The 19,067-nt window shown below is 37.8% G+C and overlaps 1 protein-coding gene across 1 annotated transcript in view; it reads right to left on the bottom strand.

Annotated features, from left to right (window-relative positions):
- Positions 1 to 6,861: 6,861 nt before the first annotated feature.
- MSH3 (mutS homolog 3) overlaps positions 6,862 to 19,067 on the bottom strand; it is a 107,323-nt gene continuing 95,117 nt past the window's right edge. Inside the window, exons 21-23 of the mRNA XM_042866254.1 lie at positions 10,111 to 10,297; positions 9,782 to 9,911; positions 6,862 to 7,313 (exon numbers count right to left, since the gene is read on the bottom strand). Coding sequence (XP_042722188.1) covers positions 7,135 to 7,313; positions 9,782 to 9,911; positions 10,111 to 10,297 — 496 coding nt within the window. The 3' untranslated portion in view covers positions 6,862 to 7,134. The remainder of the gene's footprint in view (positions 7,314 to 9,781; positions 9,912 to 10,110; positions 10,298 to 19,067) is intronic.

Raw genomic sequence — 19,067 nt, 5'->3', positions numbered from 1 at the left:
TCCGAGATCTGAACAGGCTATTTCAGTACTAAATACCATGTCTACATATTGGCTTGATCTCCAGTTATGAATTCAGTCTTGTTCAGCTGTAAATCCCTTCTTGTGCTTTTAAAAAGCATAATTCAGATCAGCAGACTGCAAATTTAGTCACCAGAATCAAATTCAGATCTAACAAATATCGGATCTGAAGTTGATTGCCAGACAGAAATTTTGCAGTGAGATTGGAGCCAGCTTTGAGAATGAATGCTGAGATGATAGATCACAGCTTGCTATGGCCTCTGTATTAAGGAAGAATGAAGATAATGAGACTCATCCACTCCACTTGCTCCAAAAACTGAACAGAAGGAAGAGGCAGTTTGGGCTTACTTTTCAGACTGCAGTATCAGTGTCAGGATTTGGGGAAGGTAGCGATGGCCCCCTGGACCCAGACCTCAGGAGGCTGCCTGAGGGCTGACCCCAACTCTGGGTCAGAGTCCCCCCCACTTCAGTACAGCACAGTTTATCAAAGCCTTAACATCCTCTGAAACAGACAACAGGCTGAGAGAGCTGGGGATGTTCAGCCCGGAGAAGAGAAGGCTGCGAGGTGACCTGATAGTGGCCTTTCAGTATCTAAAGGAGGGCTACACGAAAGAAGAGGACAGGCTCTTTAATGGAGTCTAATGCGATGTGATAAGGGGAAATGGTTTCAAACTAAAAGAGGGGACATTTAGACAGGGTATAAGGAATAATTTTTTTATAATAAGAGTGGTGAGGCACTGGCACGGGTTGCACAGAGAGGTGGTAGATGCCTTCTGTCCCTGGGGACACTCAATGTCAGGCTGGGGCAGCCTCTGAGCACCTGATGGAGCTGAGGATGTCTCTGTTGCAGGGGAGTTGCAGGGGAGCTGGCCTTTATGGGACCCTTCCAACTCATATGGTTCTGTGATTTGAGGTATTCCTGCTGCAGCCAAGGACCATCTAAGGACAGGTCACCCTTCTTTGTCACTTCACCTGACAGGCTGCAGTGCATCAGAACAAAGTCCCTGACTCAGCACGTTGCTGAAATTAGATTGCTGCAGTTTAAAAAGAGCACAGAGCACATCTTCAGGATTACACCACTACCAAAGCTTATGCTTCAAACTATCTCTAAAATAAAGTTTAGTGTACTGGTATTTAGCAATAATCAAAAATAAAAAAGAGAGGAATGAGAAAAAGAAAAAAGAAGACACAAGATCAGGTTATCTGTCTCTCAGGAAGACTCCTGCTGTGACAGCTGTGGAAGCCCTGCTTACCACAGCAAAATAAATAAAGTCTCTTTCAAAATTAATGCATTTCTGTTTTCCAGCAAGTCTGTTTCTCTGTCCTCAGACTGATGCCACCAAAGGCGCAGGTTGCCTGTCCATAGCATATCTGGTATGTCTGGTACCCAACTGTTGGGCTTTGCAAACAAACTCGAATGAGCTCTGAACCATCACACCTCAGAACGGCTGCTCTTGCACAGTGCTCATGCTGGAAATGAGCTCAGCTGCTTCACTGTGGCAGAGCGAGGCACAAACAAATCCACAGCCTTCTCTGTGGTGCATCTGAGCACCTGCAAACACATCTAACAACTGCATGCATCTCCTGGTAGCGCGTTCTCAGAGGGTCAGCCAAACTTTTACCTCTCTCTCTAATTACTACTTATCAGCACTAAATCAGACAGCAATTCCTTTGCATATCCAGAGGACTTCTTGTTGGGTTAGGATGACCTATGGCTCCTCCATTGAAATGAACAGGGCCGAATGAAATGAACCATCAAAAGTTATTTTCAAAATGATCACAGACATTAAGAAACAAGATGCTGTCATTGCTTTGTACTTGCTGGTACGAGCAGGTCAGCAACACCTCAGCTCCTCACCCACTGTGTTTCCTTATTTTTCTCAGAATGCAACCAGGTATTTTTTCTTGTCAGAGCACAGCCTGAATGCTCCCTTGAAAGCAAAGAGAGTCTTAGTAAAAGCACATCTAGTGCGTGCAGGAAGTCAGCAATGGTTGATTAAAGTCTTTGAAGGTGACGGTCAGGGGTCGTTAGCTCCAGCGCAGGGTGTCTGTGCTAATCAGTAACAGGGAATTACTTTAATTGTGCTCTGCAATGTGTGGCATACTTAAACACGCATGTATAACTGCATCACAACGAGCAGCTTTCTTTTACAGCTCTTCCTGTTTAGTCAAATACACTACAGATCTAGAAGGAGATGCCATTATTGATTGCTGCTGTTGAGCAGCAGATAAACTGTTTGTTTAAAAGATTCTCTGTAATTCGAGGGAGAACATGGAAAAAAGTCCTATGTTAGCAGTTCCTTATGACAGGTAATAAAAAACTCCATTCTTCTGTACACAATTCTTTACATAGGAAAGACTACTTGTCTGCAAATGACATCATTTCATATTCATCTGACATGCCTCATTTTGACACAAGAAACCTTCATTATATTTATTGAAATCATCAGAAAGTTTCATCTGTCTTAAAGATGACAAACCCCATTTTATTATTTTCTTTATAGCAAAACCTAGATATTTTACTGAAATTCTTCTCGTTTTATAAAATGCTTTTTTTTAATATAACATTGCATGATATTAGCAAAATCTCTTTGCTAACAATTAAGTACGTGAATGCCATTATTCATTTTCACAACAAGATGCTCCACTTAGTTGGATTTATGAAGAAAAACCAGTAATTTGGACACCAAATTCCTATGTGAAATTTCCTTGAAACTTGAAAATTGCAAACAAAAAAATTTTAAATATTTGCATTTTTTCCAGCTTTATGCTGGGGGTTTGAGTTGCATAGTTTGAATCACCCATTTCAGCTCTTGTTACCATATCTGGAGTAAAAAGGAAGTGGGCAGGGATGAGAATGAAGGAGAGGGAAGCAGAAATGCAGTCGGTGCATGTTTCGTGTCTTTGAAGGTTACACAAAGCATCATCATTAATGTCATCAGGAGAAGGCAGACTCTCCCATCCAGCTGTATAACAAACACATTCTTAAATTCATTGTGTACATCAAACTTAAGGGGTGCTTTACATAAACAATTGTAAATGCATTAGAATGAGAAAAAAATCAGTTCATATTATTTGTTCTTCCCACTTGAACATCAGTACAGCATAGTCAGGATTCAGTTACATTTTCACAATGCAGAGAATTATTTCAGTAGAAATTGAAGTACAATGAAGTTAAAATCCATTATTTTATTTATAAAACATGAATCTAATAATTTACCAACATAATTTTCCATGTTTTCTATACATATTCTAAACTTAATCCAATACAATTTTGCAATTGAGGAAAACACTTCAGGGAAGGAATATGGAGTGAGAAAATTATGATCAGGTAGTGGATGTGGATATAGGGCACCATATCACAGCACAGCATCTCTTATCTCTGGAAAAGCAGAGAAGCCAACTCCATGCACCTACATCTATATGCACACTGATAGAATCTATTACTCTCCACACTTATATTTTCTATCTGCAGTATTTTCCATCTTTAAGCATGATCTGAGGATTAAAATGTGTCCTTTCATCTCCAGGCTCACACATATTTCTCCATTTCTCTAGTTCCTGAGAATCATTTATTTTCCATGCTTCGGCAAAAGACTTCAGATTTTTTCTGAGGGGAAAAAAAAGTCGTTCAAAATATGGACACACTTTTAAATTAAGAACATCACCTCCTTGAAAGCCTTACAGTCATCTGCAAAATTTTATACACAGTCAAAAATAGCAGTCATTGCTCAAAATGTTGTATTATCTATAAGCAATCAATGAACATTTTCTTACACGTATTCCATCTATAGAGTATTCAACAATGTAATTTTACAAATAACTTATTATACCAGATAAAAAATAAAGACGGAATACAACACCCAGAAAAAGTAAATCATTAAAGGAAATAAACACCTGTGCAAACCACAGAGCACCTTTGGCTTGCACATTTTATATTGCACATTTCTAGGAGCTGTGCAATGAAGGAATCAATAAAAGGGGTAACACGTCCAAAATCACTGAGTAGTCATCTTTCCTATTTTCTTTTCAAATTTTTTTTCAATATCAGGAGGACTGATAAGCACTGTGACAAGTAAACAAGTCATTTAAAATAGGTTAACAGACATTCCTGATGACAAAGATGTCAAGACTGGATGGAATTACCCAGTGGATTTTCTTAGATAATATGAAAATGATTTGAGAAAATAAGACAAGGCAGCTGGCCTGTGGCTGTTGTGACAGCACTTGTACACTGCTATGAACAGGTCTGAGTTGGATTCACATGACAATTTTTATGTCCTATCCCTGATACACCATAGCAAAGCTCATGCCCATTTTTAAACGTGTCAATGTATCTTTGGAGAGGAGGTACAGAAGAAAACATCGAATCGTAGAATGGTTTGGGTTGGAAGGAACCTCAAGGATCATCTAATTCCAACGCCCTGGCAGCGCTGCCAATCACTAGGCCAAGCAGTAGACCAGGCTGCCCAGGGCCCCATCCGACCTGGCCTTGAACATCTCCAGGGATGGGGCATCTGCAGCCTCTCTGGGCACTCTGCCAGGGGCCTCATCACTCTCTGTGATAAAATTTCCCAATATCTACCCCAAATTTCCCCTCTTCTAATTTAAAGCTGCTCCCCTTTGTCCTATTGCCATCAGACTATGAAGACGGTTGATTTCCCTCCTGATTATAATCTCCCTTCAAACGTTGCAGGCTGCAGTGAGGTCTCTCTGCAGCTCTCTCTTCCCCAGAGTGAACATGCCCAGCTCCCTCAGCATCTTTGTAGGAGAGGTGCTCCAGCCCTATGAGCATCTTGTATTCTCTGGATCCTCCCTGAAATCTCCACATTGTGGCGATAACAGAAAGTGAAGAATAGGCAAAAATTTGCACTGCAGGAATGACCCAGAAGAGGTCGAACCCAGTGCTTCAGCAATGGCTGTGTGGAGGAGCGCCTCACCCTGTGCACAGCCCTGTCTCCCTGTCAAGAGACGAACCCACCTTGAGGTGGAGCTGATGCTGTGGGCGGCAGGGCTGCAGCCTCACCCCGCTGCTTGAAGGAAGCACCTCCTCCCTCCCACACCAGGTAGCACCGCCTGCTCTCCTCACACATCAGACAGCTGAACTGGTATGGCAGGGAGTGAAGAAATGGCTTTTCCAGCTGGATCGCATCCAAAAAGCTGTGCACTCCGGTGGGGCAGGAGGCTCGGGCAGGGCTCAGGCCTCAGCCACCAGCCAGGGTGAAGGACCCACTGCATGCACGGGTGACATATTTATTCTTTTCCTCTGTAAGAACACCAGCAAACTGCACACCAAAAACCAAAATACAGATGGCAGCGTACACACTGAGAAGCTGAAAAATGTCACACAATTAAGTCCTGTAATTATGCTTACCCACTCAGCCCTGGTCCTACCCCTACTGTGCACTGCAGATCGGTCTTCTAATTACATCATGACATACTGTTTTCACTGCTCATAGGTTCTGTATGCAGTTATCTACATTTTTGGCAGTGGAGGCATGCTAGAACTCTATTTCTGCCCTGTGATTTTGACAGAATGGAAATTACACTGTCACATTCTATTACTTCTCTTCTAAATTATATTACACAATAACTCCGGCCTTCCAGCTCACATTCTCACCTTTCTGGAAAATATTTTTTCTAGATCTAGAATCCTATATATCTTCTAACAGAGTTATGGAGTTGCTAGTAATTTGGCATTTTACTGTTGTAAATAATGGACCACTATTCCCAATGAGCAAAAGCTACCACATTATTTTCCCCACAAACTGTCATGAATCTTCCACAGAGCTTTTTATTTTATTTTATTTTGCTTTCTTAGGAATGGATAAAAAACAGTGCTAAGCACTACATATTATTTAGCATCAAAAGAACTGTCTGCACCTACAAATAACTGGTGAATAGCAACAAAAGGTGGAAAAGCATATGAATACTCTGCATATGTTTACACCTGAAATAAGTACATAATATTACAAGACTTAAAAAGGTGATGCTATTTAATACACATGAATTTTCCTGAATAGTTGAGTAGATGAGGCACACACATTCCTAAATGAAACCTGGTTCTCAAAGAAATACTAAAATCTCAACTTTCAGTAAAATGTGGTGTGTTTCAGGGGCACTCAATGTATAATAAATATTTAGTTTTAAGTTGAAATAGCAAAAACACAAAAATACCAGCATTTATCTCTACATTATATGCAGATTGCTCCGAAAGTAATGCTTCCTATTTATTTCCATGGAAACTACAACAGATACAAAAAGCAAAAGAATGTTACTTGGTAGAAGAAATTCTCAGCTCCAAAACACTCTTTTTTCAACATAGTCACCACCATTTTTGCCAACAATAAGCAAGAGTCTGCACCGGTTGGTCTCTATAAAATTTACCAAGAGATAGTGAACCTCTATGAGTGCCATATTTTTTCTACATGGAAAAATTCAATGATACACCTTTGCTTCATAAGTTTTTCCCTGTCAGACACCATTCTTTCAGACAGCTCCTCTGCAGCCATCTGTCACACAGCAACAACATTCAGCAGGGAAGGTTCAACCTCTACTGTCATCCCACCAATATCCACCTCTGACCTCATGAGCCAACATCATAAATTAGAAGGTATTACTTTTGGAGCAACCACTGTAGCATGCAAATAAAATTTGAAGTTTAAAAGTGAATATGTGTTATGAATTAAATCTATTTATATCTTTGTCATCACTATTACAAGATAAACTGATATTAGTAGATGTACTTCAAATATATCTCTCAGAATTTCTTCCTGAAAAAAGTGACAATAATACATTTAAAAAAATAAGCTTGCTAGTATTTGCTTTAAGAAAAAAAATATATATTCCCAGCTTTAGTTCAATGTGCCCTTGATGTTTCTTTTTGAATTGTGATTAAGTGGGTAGCAATTAACCTCTGACATAGTAGCTTACTACAAAATCCAAAGATTTAATAGAAATTGATAGCATAATTTATCAAGTATTTTTGAAAGTTCTGTTTCACTTTCTCTTTCCTGAAGGAATATTATATATGTAAAATAGCTCTCATGGCTCTTTTTAACGTACATTCAGAGTGAAATGCACTTCCATTTGCACCTGGAGGACACCTGATTGTTCTCACCTTTTCATATTCACCAGTCTCTCTAACTCCTTTGATTTGTGAGCTGCCTTCTTCAAGATTTCTTCAGGAATATCTGCCAGTTTGGCAACATTTAGCCCATAGCTTCTTGCAGTGACTCCTTTAGTTATTTGATAAAGAAAAGTGATAAATTCAGGATTCTCTTCCTCTTCAGATCCTAAAAAAATAAAACAAAAATCAGGTCCCTCTGTTTTATTTATAATATGCAGTATATCCAGTGCCTGAAATAGCAAAGAATTGGTTTTATTATCATTGATGCTCCCTGTGATATTAATTTCATTGAACATATGAAAAATAAAGTTTCCTTGAGTTCACATTTTACCTGTACACAGTCAGTGGGAAAAAAATGTTTTACTACAGTTTTATCAGGTGTCTTATTAGACAGAAGCATGTGCATGGGTGTGTGTGTATGAAACATAAAGAGTATTTTTATGTCAGGTTCATTAGTTATGCTGCAACTGGTATATTACAACTCATATCTATGAAATACAATAAAGGAAGCGTCCATAATCCTGCAGTCAAGAATCAGTATCCTATCAGTACAGCACAGCAAAATGTTAGCTGCCTGCCAGTAGCTTAGGAGCTCCAGAAAGTTCTTATGGAAGCCCAAACACACAGCCAGTGAATTCTTTTATTCCATGGCAATAAGATGAAAATATAACAGCCAACACAATAAATCTGGTTATTCCCTTCCCTTTTCGGGGATCCTTTTAAAATTTCTGCACAATCTAGGCCTTGTGTTAAGAGCAGAAAAAATATGATGTCAGTCACTGTCCTTCATTCTTCTGTTTTGAAAATGTAAGCTTTTGGGAACTGAAGATTTCCATAAATGCTAATGACTCAAGCTGATTTGATCTGAGTGCTCCAAGCCAAAGACTGGCAAAAAATGTGCCATAAATCTCATCTTAAGTAGAACAATTAAAACATTAAGACCACAGACATAGGAGCCAAAAATTCAGGCAAAGTAAGAAATGTAGACATGCTGCTGCTCCCATGTTCTGCTTCCTGGAGTTTTAACAGTGAAGATTACATATGGCCTGAAGGTTCAGGCCAATAAACATTGAAAGAAAGAAGGCTGAAGCAACACATTACAAAATAAAGTGCAAGGTTTCAGAAACACAGTAGATAAGGAACAGTAAGTACTGAGCATCACCTTAATTGCCTGAGAATACCAGAGATGAACAGTCAGTTAATGAACTATCTGTGAAAAGATATGCTGTATGCTGATGCTTTTAACCACAAACACGGGCACTGCCAGACAGCGTTAAGGACAACAGTGCTTTAAACAATCTGAGCTCTGGTTAGCACCTATTTCAGGAATCCCTGCCTTTAAAATTAAACAGAATATAAAAGATAAAATTTCCCTCCAGATTTCAAGATTACCTCCCTTTAAAAACTCCATCTGAAGCTAAAGAGTTTCTGTGTTTAATTAAATTAAAATTAAAAAAAACAAAACAAAACAAAAAAAAACTAAACAAAAAGCTAGGAGTGATATAGAGAACATGCCATTACTTTGCAAAATGGGAAAACCAGAATAAGAACAGAATTTTCAAATGTCTGAGTAAAGCCAACAATATCAGGAAAACAGCCAAAGAACTTTGTGTAGAAGAAAGTTCTACATCACAAATCTGGTTTAAGTTTGGAAGCTGTGTGAGTAAATAAACACAGTGAATAAACCCTATGTTGATTTTCAGAATGCTTCTGAGAAGTGTCCTGCATCAAAGTGTCCTCTTCTAAAAACCAAGCAGCCATGATCCACAAGGAAGGCCTTTATTTATTATTTGCCTTTGCAAATAATTGGCTAGCAGACAAGTAATGCTGAGTCAGTTCTCACTGTGAGGAGAGACTGAGGAAAGGATCATCATGCAGAGCTGCTTACCTTATCCATTACCAAACAGAGAAAAAGGGCAGGCAGTAAACTGACAGACTGCACTGAAAATACTATCTAATCCACACCAACAGTGACAAGAAGAACCACTGTGACTCTCCTGCCTGATAAAAACAAAGGTGAATGGGATTAAGATAAGCAACATACAAAATTAGGCATGGGACTGAAACAGGAAACAGAGATTATGAGATTATTCTCTTTGAATTCAAGAACTGGGACCATCAACTGAAACTACACGTTTCAAAACTGTCTCAAAATAAACAAGAGGAGGTGGTTCTTCTCATAATGCAGTGTTCAGTTTTGGAGCTCTTTGACACAGCAGGATGAAGATGCTAAAAGTATACATGGATACAAAGGGAGGCTGGACCTCATTCAAAATAAATCCAAAGATTCAAAAACAAACAAACCAACAAAACAGAAAACCCCTCAACCAGCAAATGTTTGCTGACAGTGGGATCTTTTAGAGAGAGCTGCCATATGTTTGATCCCTAATCCCTACTCCCTAATCCTCAGTTATTTGGCTACCGTGAGAAGCTGGACGCTAGGCTGGGTGAATCTTTGATCTGACCCAGCTCAGTCATCCTTGTATTAACTGTGAAAGAGAAATGATTGTTTAGTTTTCAAGCCCCTAAAATTGAGAGTGCAGACTGATACTTCAGTGTGTGCAGTACGTAGCAGCTACTACAACTTCTGCCTCTGCCTGAAATGCCAGAATATCAGATAAATTTATACGGTACCTTTCTGTTCAGCACTTTCTTCCTCATTCACCAAGAAAGCCATATGGTAATTACCAACTTTTTCTGGATACACTTTTTCTAGCTCACAAACTGAAGGATAGTGAGTGACAAACAACGCTAGTGACTCCACCTACAATAAAGAGATTGACACATAAGGTTTAATTTGTTTTCAAACACAACTTAGCACTGGTATTCTTCACACATAAGCCCTTGCACTGAGTTTAGACATAGCATATTTCTACAACAGTGGAACACAGACCATGTCAAAGTCAACCCGCAAAAATACAGGCTGAAAAAGTGTTCACAAGCATGTCAGATTGACTACTTACATCTGTAATAAAATGTTCAAGTGTAGCATAAGCAATAGCAATTCCATCATGCGTGCTAGTTCCTCTTCCCAGTTCGTCCAAAATTACCAGTGATCTTGAAGTTGCTTTTCTTATTATCTCAGCAGTGTCTGTCAGTTCTTCCATAAAGGTACTTCGGCCTTTGTAAATGTTATCTGCAGCACCCATTCTGCATTGGGATATGAAACAGATCAATTTATTGAGTTCAAGTGAGGATCAGATTCAACAAAAAAAAGATCATGATCATGAAATCAGTTTGCTATAAAACTCCTGAGCAAAAAAAATAGGCAAAACATTCACTTTCCAAGAGCACATGATGTAGATGAGAGGGCACACTGAAGGACTGAATGGTCTGGAAAAAAAGAGTTAATGTACCATTAAATAAAAGCTTGCATGCATTTCTCAAGACATCAGTTTACACAGACCCTGTGGTCTTCTGGAGGAGGTCAGACTGTAAGGACAACAGGGAACTTTTGTGTGTCATCAATAATGTAGTCTCAAGGCAAGACAGTAGTGTACTGTCACACAGACAGCAAATGCAGCATCTCATGCCAACTACAGAAACTGGGGGAAAAAGAGAACGCAGACAGGTGGGTGTTTCTTAGCATAGAATCCTTCCACATGGAGAAGCTGCACAAAGTGGCCTGCTCTTCCCTTTAGAATGGACCCTGACAATCCATACCTGTCAGCTCACTGGAACTCCAGCAAAGGTAGCTGTGAAAAGGATTTTCATTTCCCCTTTGGTTTGACTTTGCAGTTTGTGTATTTATAAATGCTACACCCGCAATTATCAAATAGTAACACTCCCATGAAGAAATACAGTGGAAACTCATTTTCCCAGGTATTTGTGCATCCAGCAGATGAAGCATTTAGGTCCTTCAAGCACTATAAAAATAATGATTTCTTCCAATTACAAACTTTAGGAGAATGATTTTCTCCTCATCCATTTATGTAACTGTCCTTCGACTTACCTCCTCTGTGTGCTGCACAAATGGGCATGCATGCACACACACTTTCTGTTGTGCTTCACAGAACTTTTAATGCTGTTGCAGGTTCATGTGACCTCCAGTCCCTGTATTCTGTTTCAAATGGTGAAATCACAGTTTTAACCTCAGAAACCTGATAATAGTTTTATAATTTGATAATAATAATAATCTTTTCTTGTGCAGGTTTCCTTACTTACTCAGTGACTACACTACCTGCAAGAAAGAACATTTCCTTCCCCCATATATGCTTTTCAATTACATTAATCACATCACAATGTCACTTCTGAGATAGCTTATCATTAGCAATCCACTGTGCAGAGCTGTAAAAATGGGTTTGCTCGCTCTCATCAGCCAACAATATAGTTACATACAAGCCACACTGATTTAAGGAAAACTGACTCACAGGCTTAACATATTACATTTTCAAATATAACAGCTGGCCACAATGGTATTTAAAGCCAATCAAGTCCTGAAAGAGAATCCCAGTATAGCTTTTTGCTTTCAGTATTTTGCAGCATCTCTCCAATGTAATTGCTTTTGTTGCCTCCAGAAGCACTAGCAAGATTCTCATCATTTTAGGAGTATCTTATAATTCTAAGAGTAATTATCGACTACCAAGACCACAGACTAACAGGTTGAACACTGTACCATTCTGCTTGCTATATATCCTCCAGTTCCTATCCTGAAAATTTTGCATAGTGGCATATGTAACTTAACAATAAGCAAATCTTCAACTATAAATGAACTAATTTAGGTTGGAGATGGGCATTATGATGTGATGTGCACATCAAGTTCTTAGCCACTTTTTAATGTACATGCATTTGCATACACACACAGTGGGTATACTCCCACATATTCCAATAAAAAAGGAGATTTTGCACATAATTCAGTTAAATCAATTTAAAGTTTAATTAACTTAAATATCGCTGAATTTCTCACTGTCCTATAACCTCCCCAGCACATTTTCTGTTTTGGTTAAGATATCACTTACTATTGCAAAATTAAACAATCCCCATTTTTTGCACTACAGCTCTGCAGCTTACAGAGCAGAATATAAATTAGATGTGTTTTTAATGATGTGAACTACAAATAAGTTTGCCAGAAAGATAAATACTCTTTATGTTTATAAAATCCATGGAGTTACAATAGGTAACTTTAACCTTAGTTTCCAACCCTGGTATTACCAGTATTATTATTTCAGCATTTTTATTTGTCTTTTCATTCCAGAGACGGCCCCTCGTTAGCCAGTCAGCCTGTTCTGCACCAGTGAAGACTACCATGAGAGTCCTGTTACATTTCTTTCTGTGATTGCATCACAGAGCCCTCGGAATCATTTAGTCATTTTGAATCTAATTTGTATTTGAGAAAATAATTTTCAGAACTTCCTTGTTCAATGCTTAAGATATAAACAGAAAAGACTATTATCTTCATCTGGTACAAAAAAGGCAGGGATCTCCTGGAGAGAAGTCTACAGAGGGCCACCAAGATGATAAAGGGCCTGGAGCAACTCTCTTATGAGGGACGGCTGAGCGACCTGTGTCTGTTCAGCCTTGAGAAAAGAAGACTCAGAGGAGACCTGATCAATGTCTGTGAATATCTAAGGTGTGGGAGGCAAAGTGTCGAGGCCAGACTCTTTTCAGTGTGCGAGGTGATAGGACAGGGAGAAATGGCTACACACTGGAGCACAGGAAGTTCCACACCAAGTGCGTAAGAACTTCACGGTGAGCACTGGGACGGGCTGCCTGGAGAGGTTGTGGAGTTCCTTCTCTGGTGATATTCAAGACCCATGTGGACACTGACCTGTGCAGCCTGGTCTAGGGAGCCTGCTTTGGCAGGGGTTTGAACCAGATGTTCTCTGGATTTATAGTTTAATGTGTTTTGTCTCCTATGTGTTTTCATGCATCAAAACATTATGCCTCTTTCTTTTTTTGTTGTTTTGTTTTGTTTTGTTTTTTTTTATTACTAATGTTGAATGGAATTCAAATGACTTGTTATCAGATACCCTGTATTTTATAATTAGGATGCAATCTTTCTGAAATTGTTGGGTTAGAAAAGTTAAAAAAAAAAAAAAAAAAGTTACAGATACTATTCTAAGTCTTCAAGTTGCCAGCATTCATTATTTGTTTTGTTGTTCATTTTGGTTTGGTTTGGTTTTTGCTCCTCCAGCAACATACCTACATTGTGATCAGGTACTTTTCTAAATTTTATTTTTACATCAAAATAACTATTTGATTAGATTTATCACCACGTTAGAAAACAATACAATGAAATGTACCAAGAATAATAAGTGGTCCTTACTACAGTGATAAAGACATGTAATGTATTATCCAAATTTTCTTTTCTTCTCTCTTTCTTAATTAGAAATACTAATTAAAAAAAAAAGAGAGGGAAAAAAGCATACAATAAGTCACAAAAGAAAACTATTAGAGCAAAAACAACACTACTCACCCTCATTAACTCTACCTGTTAAAACACCAGCTGCTGGAAGTGGTGACATAGTTTATATGAAAACTTCAATTTCTGCTATAGAATTTCTAACATCTACTTTCAGGAAAATTACTGCATTCTGCCCACAAAGAACATGCAGACATCCAACGTGAGAAGTGCCTCCCTAGTGCTGGCAAGAGATCTGTCACTTCTCTGCAAATGCAGTTGGGCTGGAAACCACTGGTTATGATGTCTCTTTGATAGCCAACCAAATTTTATAAAATTAAAAACTGTTCTTCTCATAATATTCAACATATTTATTATGTAAAGAAAAAATACTGGGAAGTATTACTCCATTTCAGCATTTGGCTTCAAGTGCTGAGGATTCTTGTCTAGAATCTCAGTAAAAAACAATAGAGACACAATATTTACATGAATTAATTTTTTGAAGGATAAGTTATGTGATAGGCAGTGCTAGCTGGCTTTATATAAATCAGTTCGCTCTACATGCTTAACCTGTATGTGACCCCTTGGAGGAAAAGATACTGATTTCCTTTCTTGGCAGTAGCAGCATTTTAACCTGCTTTCCTGAGTCAACACATGCACACAACCGTGACCTTTACAGATCAAGTGTGCACTGTTGTGGGAAGGTATGCTATGACATTTTGTCCTAAGGCACTCTCAATACTGAGAATTTGCTAATGATAAAATGTAAGATGCCATCATTCAGAAATCCTTAGAATTAAAATAGCAGAACTGTTTTTCTTTGTATCCAAAGAATTTTTATGAACCCACTATCCATTTAAAATCACTCTCAGCAGTCATGAACTCACTCCATTTAAAGCCACTATGTGGCTCTGAAAGTTACCTTCAAGTTTGGTGCTTTTAAACGTTCGATCAGTCAGCCAGATCTATGTTCTCTGACAGCCATTTGTGAAAAATCTGTATGGAGGGTGGAAATGAAATTGAGGCAACTGAGCTCTTCTTGGAGATCCTTCACTCAGTGCCCTGCAATCACTGCTCTCAAAAACCAGAGGTCCTGGAGAAGCATGCAGACTTGCAGACCAGAGATGGCTTACAGTGGTGTGTGACAACACTATTTTGGAATAAATAATAGAGGTCCCCCAGAAAACAGCATCTGCTTTGCACTAGCAGCCCTGAGTTAAAAGTCACAATGTGTACATTAAACCTGAAGTGGCCCCAGTGCAACAGACAGCAGTAAAAAAGTGAACATCTCAAGCAGAGAAATCCATCTGAAACTCAGAAGCTTCTACTTAAGGTTTTTTGCCATGTTTTTGTTTAAAATAAGTTGTCCAATATGCTGTGTGTTGATTTATTTCTACAACAAAAGACACAGCATGGACCCTAATATTTTAATGTTCTTTTGTATTAGTCTGAATCCCTTGCAGTATTTGTGAAAATGAAAAGCAGCAGTCTGAAGTCAACTGGTGGTAATAAAAAGCAACCAAGCAAAAAAGCAACCAAGAAAACTCAGAAGTTTAACTTCCAGAAGTTAACAGAAGGCCTACTTACACATCCCAATGCCATTTTTCATTCCCAGTTTGTTAAATACTTCTTATTGAAGAAAAAAAAGAATCTCAAGGCTTTTTCACCTTAACTCTAGAAAGCTGCTCTTGCCTAGAAGTTCATCCAACTAAAATACTGGAGAAATGAAAACTGTTCCTATTGCAGAATAGCAAATCTAGTTAGTATAGTGTCTCCACAGATCACCTCTGCAGGTGATCAAGAAAATGCATTCAGGTTTCTAGGCATGGTTTAATTTTCCAGAGATCAGAATTTGAAATCAGGCTTCTACTCGGAATATACTTATAGTCAAATTATTTATTCATCAAGAGCAACTAGCACACAACAGAATTACTCTTTTCTCTGAGATTATCTCAAATAGAAGGTGTAGAACAACATGTTCACAGCAATGACAAAGACATTCCTTCTCTGACTGAAAAACACAAATAAAATATACTCATAATGCGACTTTATAATGTCACTCACTGTCTTCCCAAACAAAACCCTTCAAAATGTCACTTCAGAGCTCACTGCATTTGAACAGGTGCTATTTAAACTAAAATAAGTATTTTGAAGAAAGAAAGGAACAGCTGGGGTCTTGCCTTTGACTTCATCCCTCTGCTTGCATAGGGCTTTTCTCAGCAATATGTTTTTGATCAGCAATACAGTTACTCCTTAAAAAAGAAACAAAAAACAATTTCCTAAGAACTGCTTCATATTCTTCGCAGAAAGCACTCTTTTCAGCTGCAGTTTCTTACTTGGTCTCTGCACAAAGAAGTTGGAAAAATGTGAGTAATTAGCTCAAGAAGATGCTGATGGGAACAGAAAGCCTTGATATTGATCCTGATATGAATAGAAGAACACAACCATAATTTCATTTCAACATCTGTGTACAACTTCTCCCACTGTGTTAGGTTTTTTGCTTTCTGTTAGGCACTAAGCTGTAAATTTAATTAACCACTGTTTTAAGTGACAAATTAATGGCAAGATTTAATATTAACACATTAAGCTATGGGGCCATTTCCACACCTTTTTCATATTCCTCAAGAAAATATTATAAACAAAATAAAACACAGTCCTGCCCTCTTTACTGTAAGCAACATTTCAGATTTCTCATGTTAAAAATTGGTCTGCCAAGAAAATGAAAACAGATGTCTTTAACTGAGGACAGTCAGGTTGACTAGTGCAAGTCCTCTCCTACCAACACCAAATACCCAACACCATCAACCAGGACAATCATTTTGTTTTGCCCATGACAGCAAATTGAAACTGTGGGTATTTCTGAAACACTCAGCCCACTACACACAGTGCTACTATATGAGTAACCCACGTCACACATTCTAACTCCTGGCTTATTTCTATTCTACAGTGATAATTTATCTAGAAATCCACGGAAGATTGTAAGAGTTCACTGGTAAGAAACTAACGCTTCACACTCCCCCATAGAGTACTGGTAAATCATTTACTTCATTTCCATCAAACTATTGCTTATTAAAACAAAAACTGACTAACAGAAAACATAACAGAAATTTCAATTACAGCATTAAAAAAAAAAAACAACCAAACAACAGAAACTAAGTATGACAAGATGCACTGTTTTCAGGATGGTTGTTATTTTTGTACAGTCCACAGTCAGCTTCCAAAAAGTAAACATGTGTGAAATTACATGGACAATAGTGATAGAAATTTGTCATAATACAAGCTTATGTACAGTCAACATGCATGTGCATACATGGTCAACTGTTTCTACAACTGTTTATTAGCAAATTAAATAAATATCCATGGTACATTACCTAATTTTAAAAGAACAGTTGTTGAAAAGCATGCATTACAAACTTGTGTCTGAATAATATTTATTTTTTAAATTGCTATTGAGGTACGATATTCTCAATCACTGGCAAATTAATGAAACCAGTAAAATCTACAACCACCAGTCCAAATTGATATTTATACTAAGTTTCACAATCTTGTTCTTATCATTTTTTTTCCCATGTCATAGAATCATAGAATCACAAGGTTGGAAACGACCTACAAGATCATCCAGTCCAACCATCTCCTCATCACCATTGCCACCACAAGCACTAAACCACATCACGCAGCTCCTCATCCAGGCCCCTCTTGAACACTGCCAGTGATGGCGACTCCACCACCTCCCTAGGAAGGCCATTCCAGTGCCTGACCACTCTCTGAGAGAAAAAGCTTTTCCTCATGCCATTAAGTAACTGAAGAAGTCCATACAAGTCATTACATAATAACTTGTTATCTTTTACACCTGGTCAGCAATGGTCTGCTGCACATAGACAAGATGAATCTAATAGATCAGCTTTCAGGATGTGAGCTGCAATGTTTTTGTGGTAAGCCATGGGAAATAAACATCCACGAATTGCAATGAACATTCAACAGTTTAGAAGTTTCACATCAACTGACTGAACTGAGTTCAGAGGAGGCAATGCCAGCCTTATCAATATAATCCCTGAATGACCAGAATGTAATCCTCTCGCTTCTGAGGCTTTACAATGCAACATAAATTCATCTGTTCTCGGGAAAAGCTTTTGCTAGGTTCTGCATTCAGACTGCGAAATCTGGCAGTGCAGGCAGAGTGCAGTGAAAGACCAATACTCAAAGGAAAAGAAGCTTTGTGAAGGTCCCATTAAGGAACAGAAACTCCAAAAACGTGACCTTGATTCCTCTGTAGGAAACATTTAGATAACATGTAGTTAACAACATCCACATTTTATTGACGGTCAAGAGCAAGAACAGATTAAAAATACAATGAGATAAGTGTCTATTTGCAAGACATCATTGTCAGCTCAAAGAAACTGAAAAAAAATGATGAAGACAGAAGACACAACTTTAAAACACGTGTAGGTTTACACTTGCTACTCTTGGATTCCACTGAGGGAACTCAAGGTAATTAAGTTAATGTGCACATGTAGCTGAAGGATTGAGGCCAAGGGAGGATTAAAAAGCAGGAGCTATAGCAACAGACCAGGGACAATAGCTGAAGCATTCAGCAGAAGTGAACTTTTCCCCTTTAGACCTTTGGATACTACAGAAAATCCAGTTCAAATCGTGACTAGGTTAAATTCTAGCCTTGTTGAGTTTTAGAAAGGTTGGTGCCTATTTCAAGAAGGAAGCTTCAACCTGACTGTAAAACAGCTGGTCAATTTCATAGGCTTTTTTTTTTCTTTTTTTTCCCCCACCATATGCCATTATAACCCTAGCAGTTTCTTTTTAAGGACAGTTCAATATGCAGCATACCTTTTATATATATATATATATATATATATATATATATATAAAGGTTATATATATAAAAAGGCATATAAAAGGTATATATATATATATTTAAAAGATATATATATTAAAAATGCACCTTTTTAATATATACCTTTTAAATATATATATATACCTCTTTATATATACCTTTTAAATATTTATATATTTATATATTTTATATATAATTTATATTTTATATATATATTATTATATATTATATATATATATATCTTTTTTTAAATATAAATCTCCCTGTATATGTAAGTAACTGCCTTTTATTGGCTTAAATGAATTTTTAAAGTTGACTTAAACCCCTGTAAATGAAACAGTTGTTTGCTCTTACAGATTTTACCAAATGCCACGTATGTTTTGTTAAATAAACCATTATTACTTGTATATGAGACACAGACCAAGCACTGCAGATACGTTACAATGAAATGAACATAGACATGAAACTAAACTAGCTGTAAATATATGGAACATTACTTAATTTCTCCCTGTAGAGTTACATTACACTGCTAGACGTAGCTGCAGTTCAAAAGATAAAACTTTACTGGAAAAACAAACAAAAACATTTTTATTTGAACAACACTAACTACAACTTTACTCATTCTCTTTCTCCACATGATAGAAAACGAGCACAAAGAATGTGATACAACCCCTTTTTTTTCCCCTGAAATCTGAGAATAATTTACCCCAGAAGTGTAATTATATGAATGCAAC

This window comes from Lagopus leucura, unplaced genomic scaffold, assembly GCF_019238085.1.
Source record: "Lagopus leucura isolate 7727_CA_CO unplaced genomic scaffold, USGS_WTPT01 Super-Scaffold_810, whole genome shotgun sequence".
Classification (NCBI taxonomy): Eukaryota; Metazoa; Chordata; class Aves; order Galliformes; family Phasianidae; genus Lagopus; species Lagopus leucura.
Note: the sequence above shows the minus strand (reverse complement) of the source record. Positions and strands in the feature narration are given on the sequence as shown.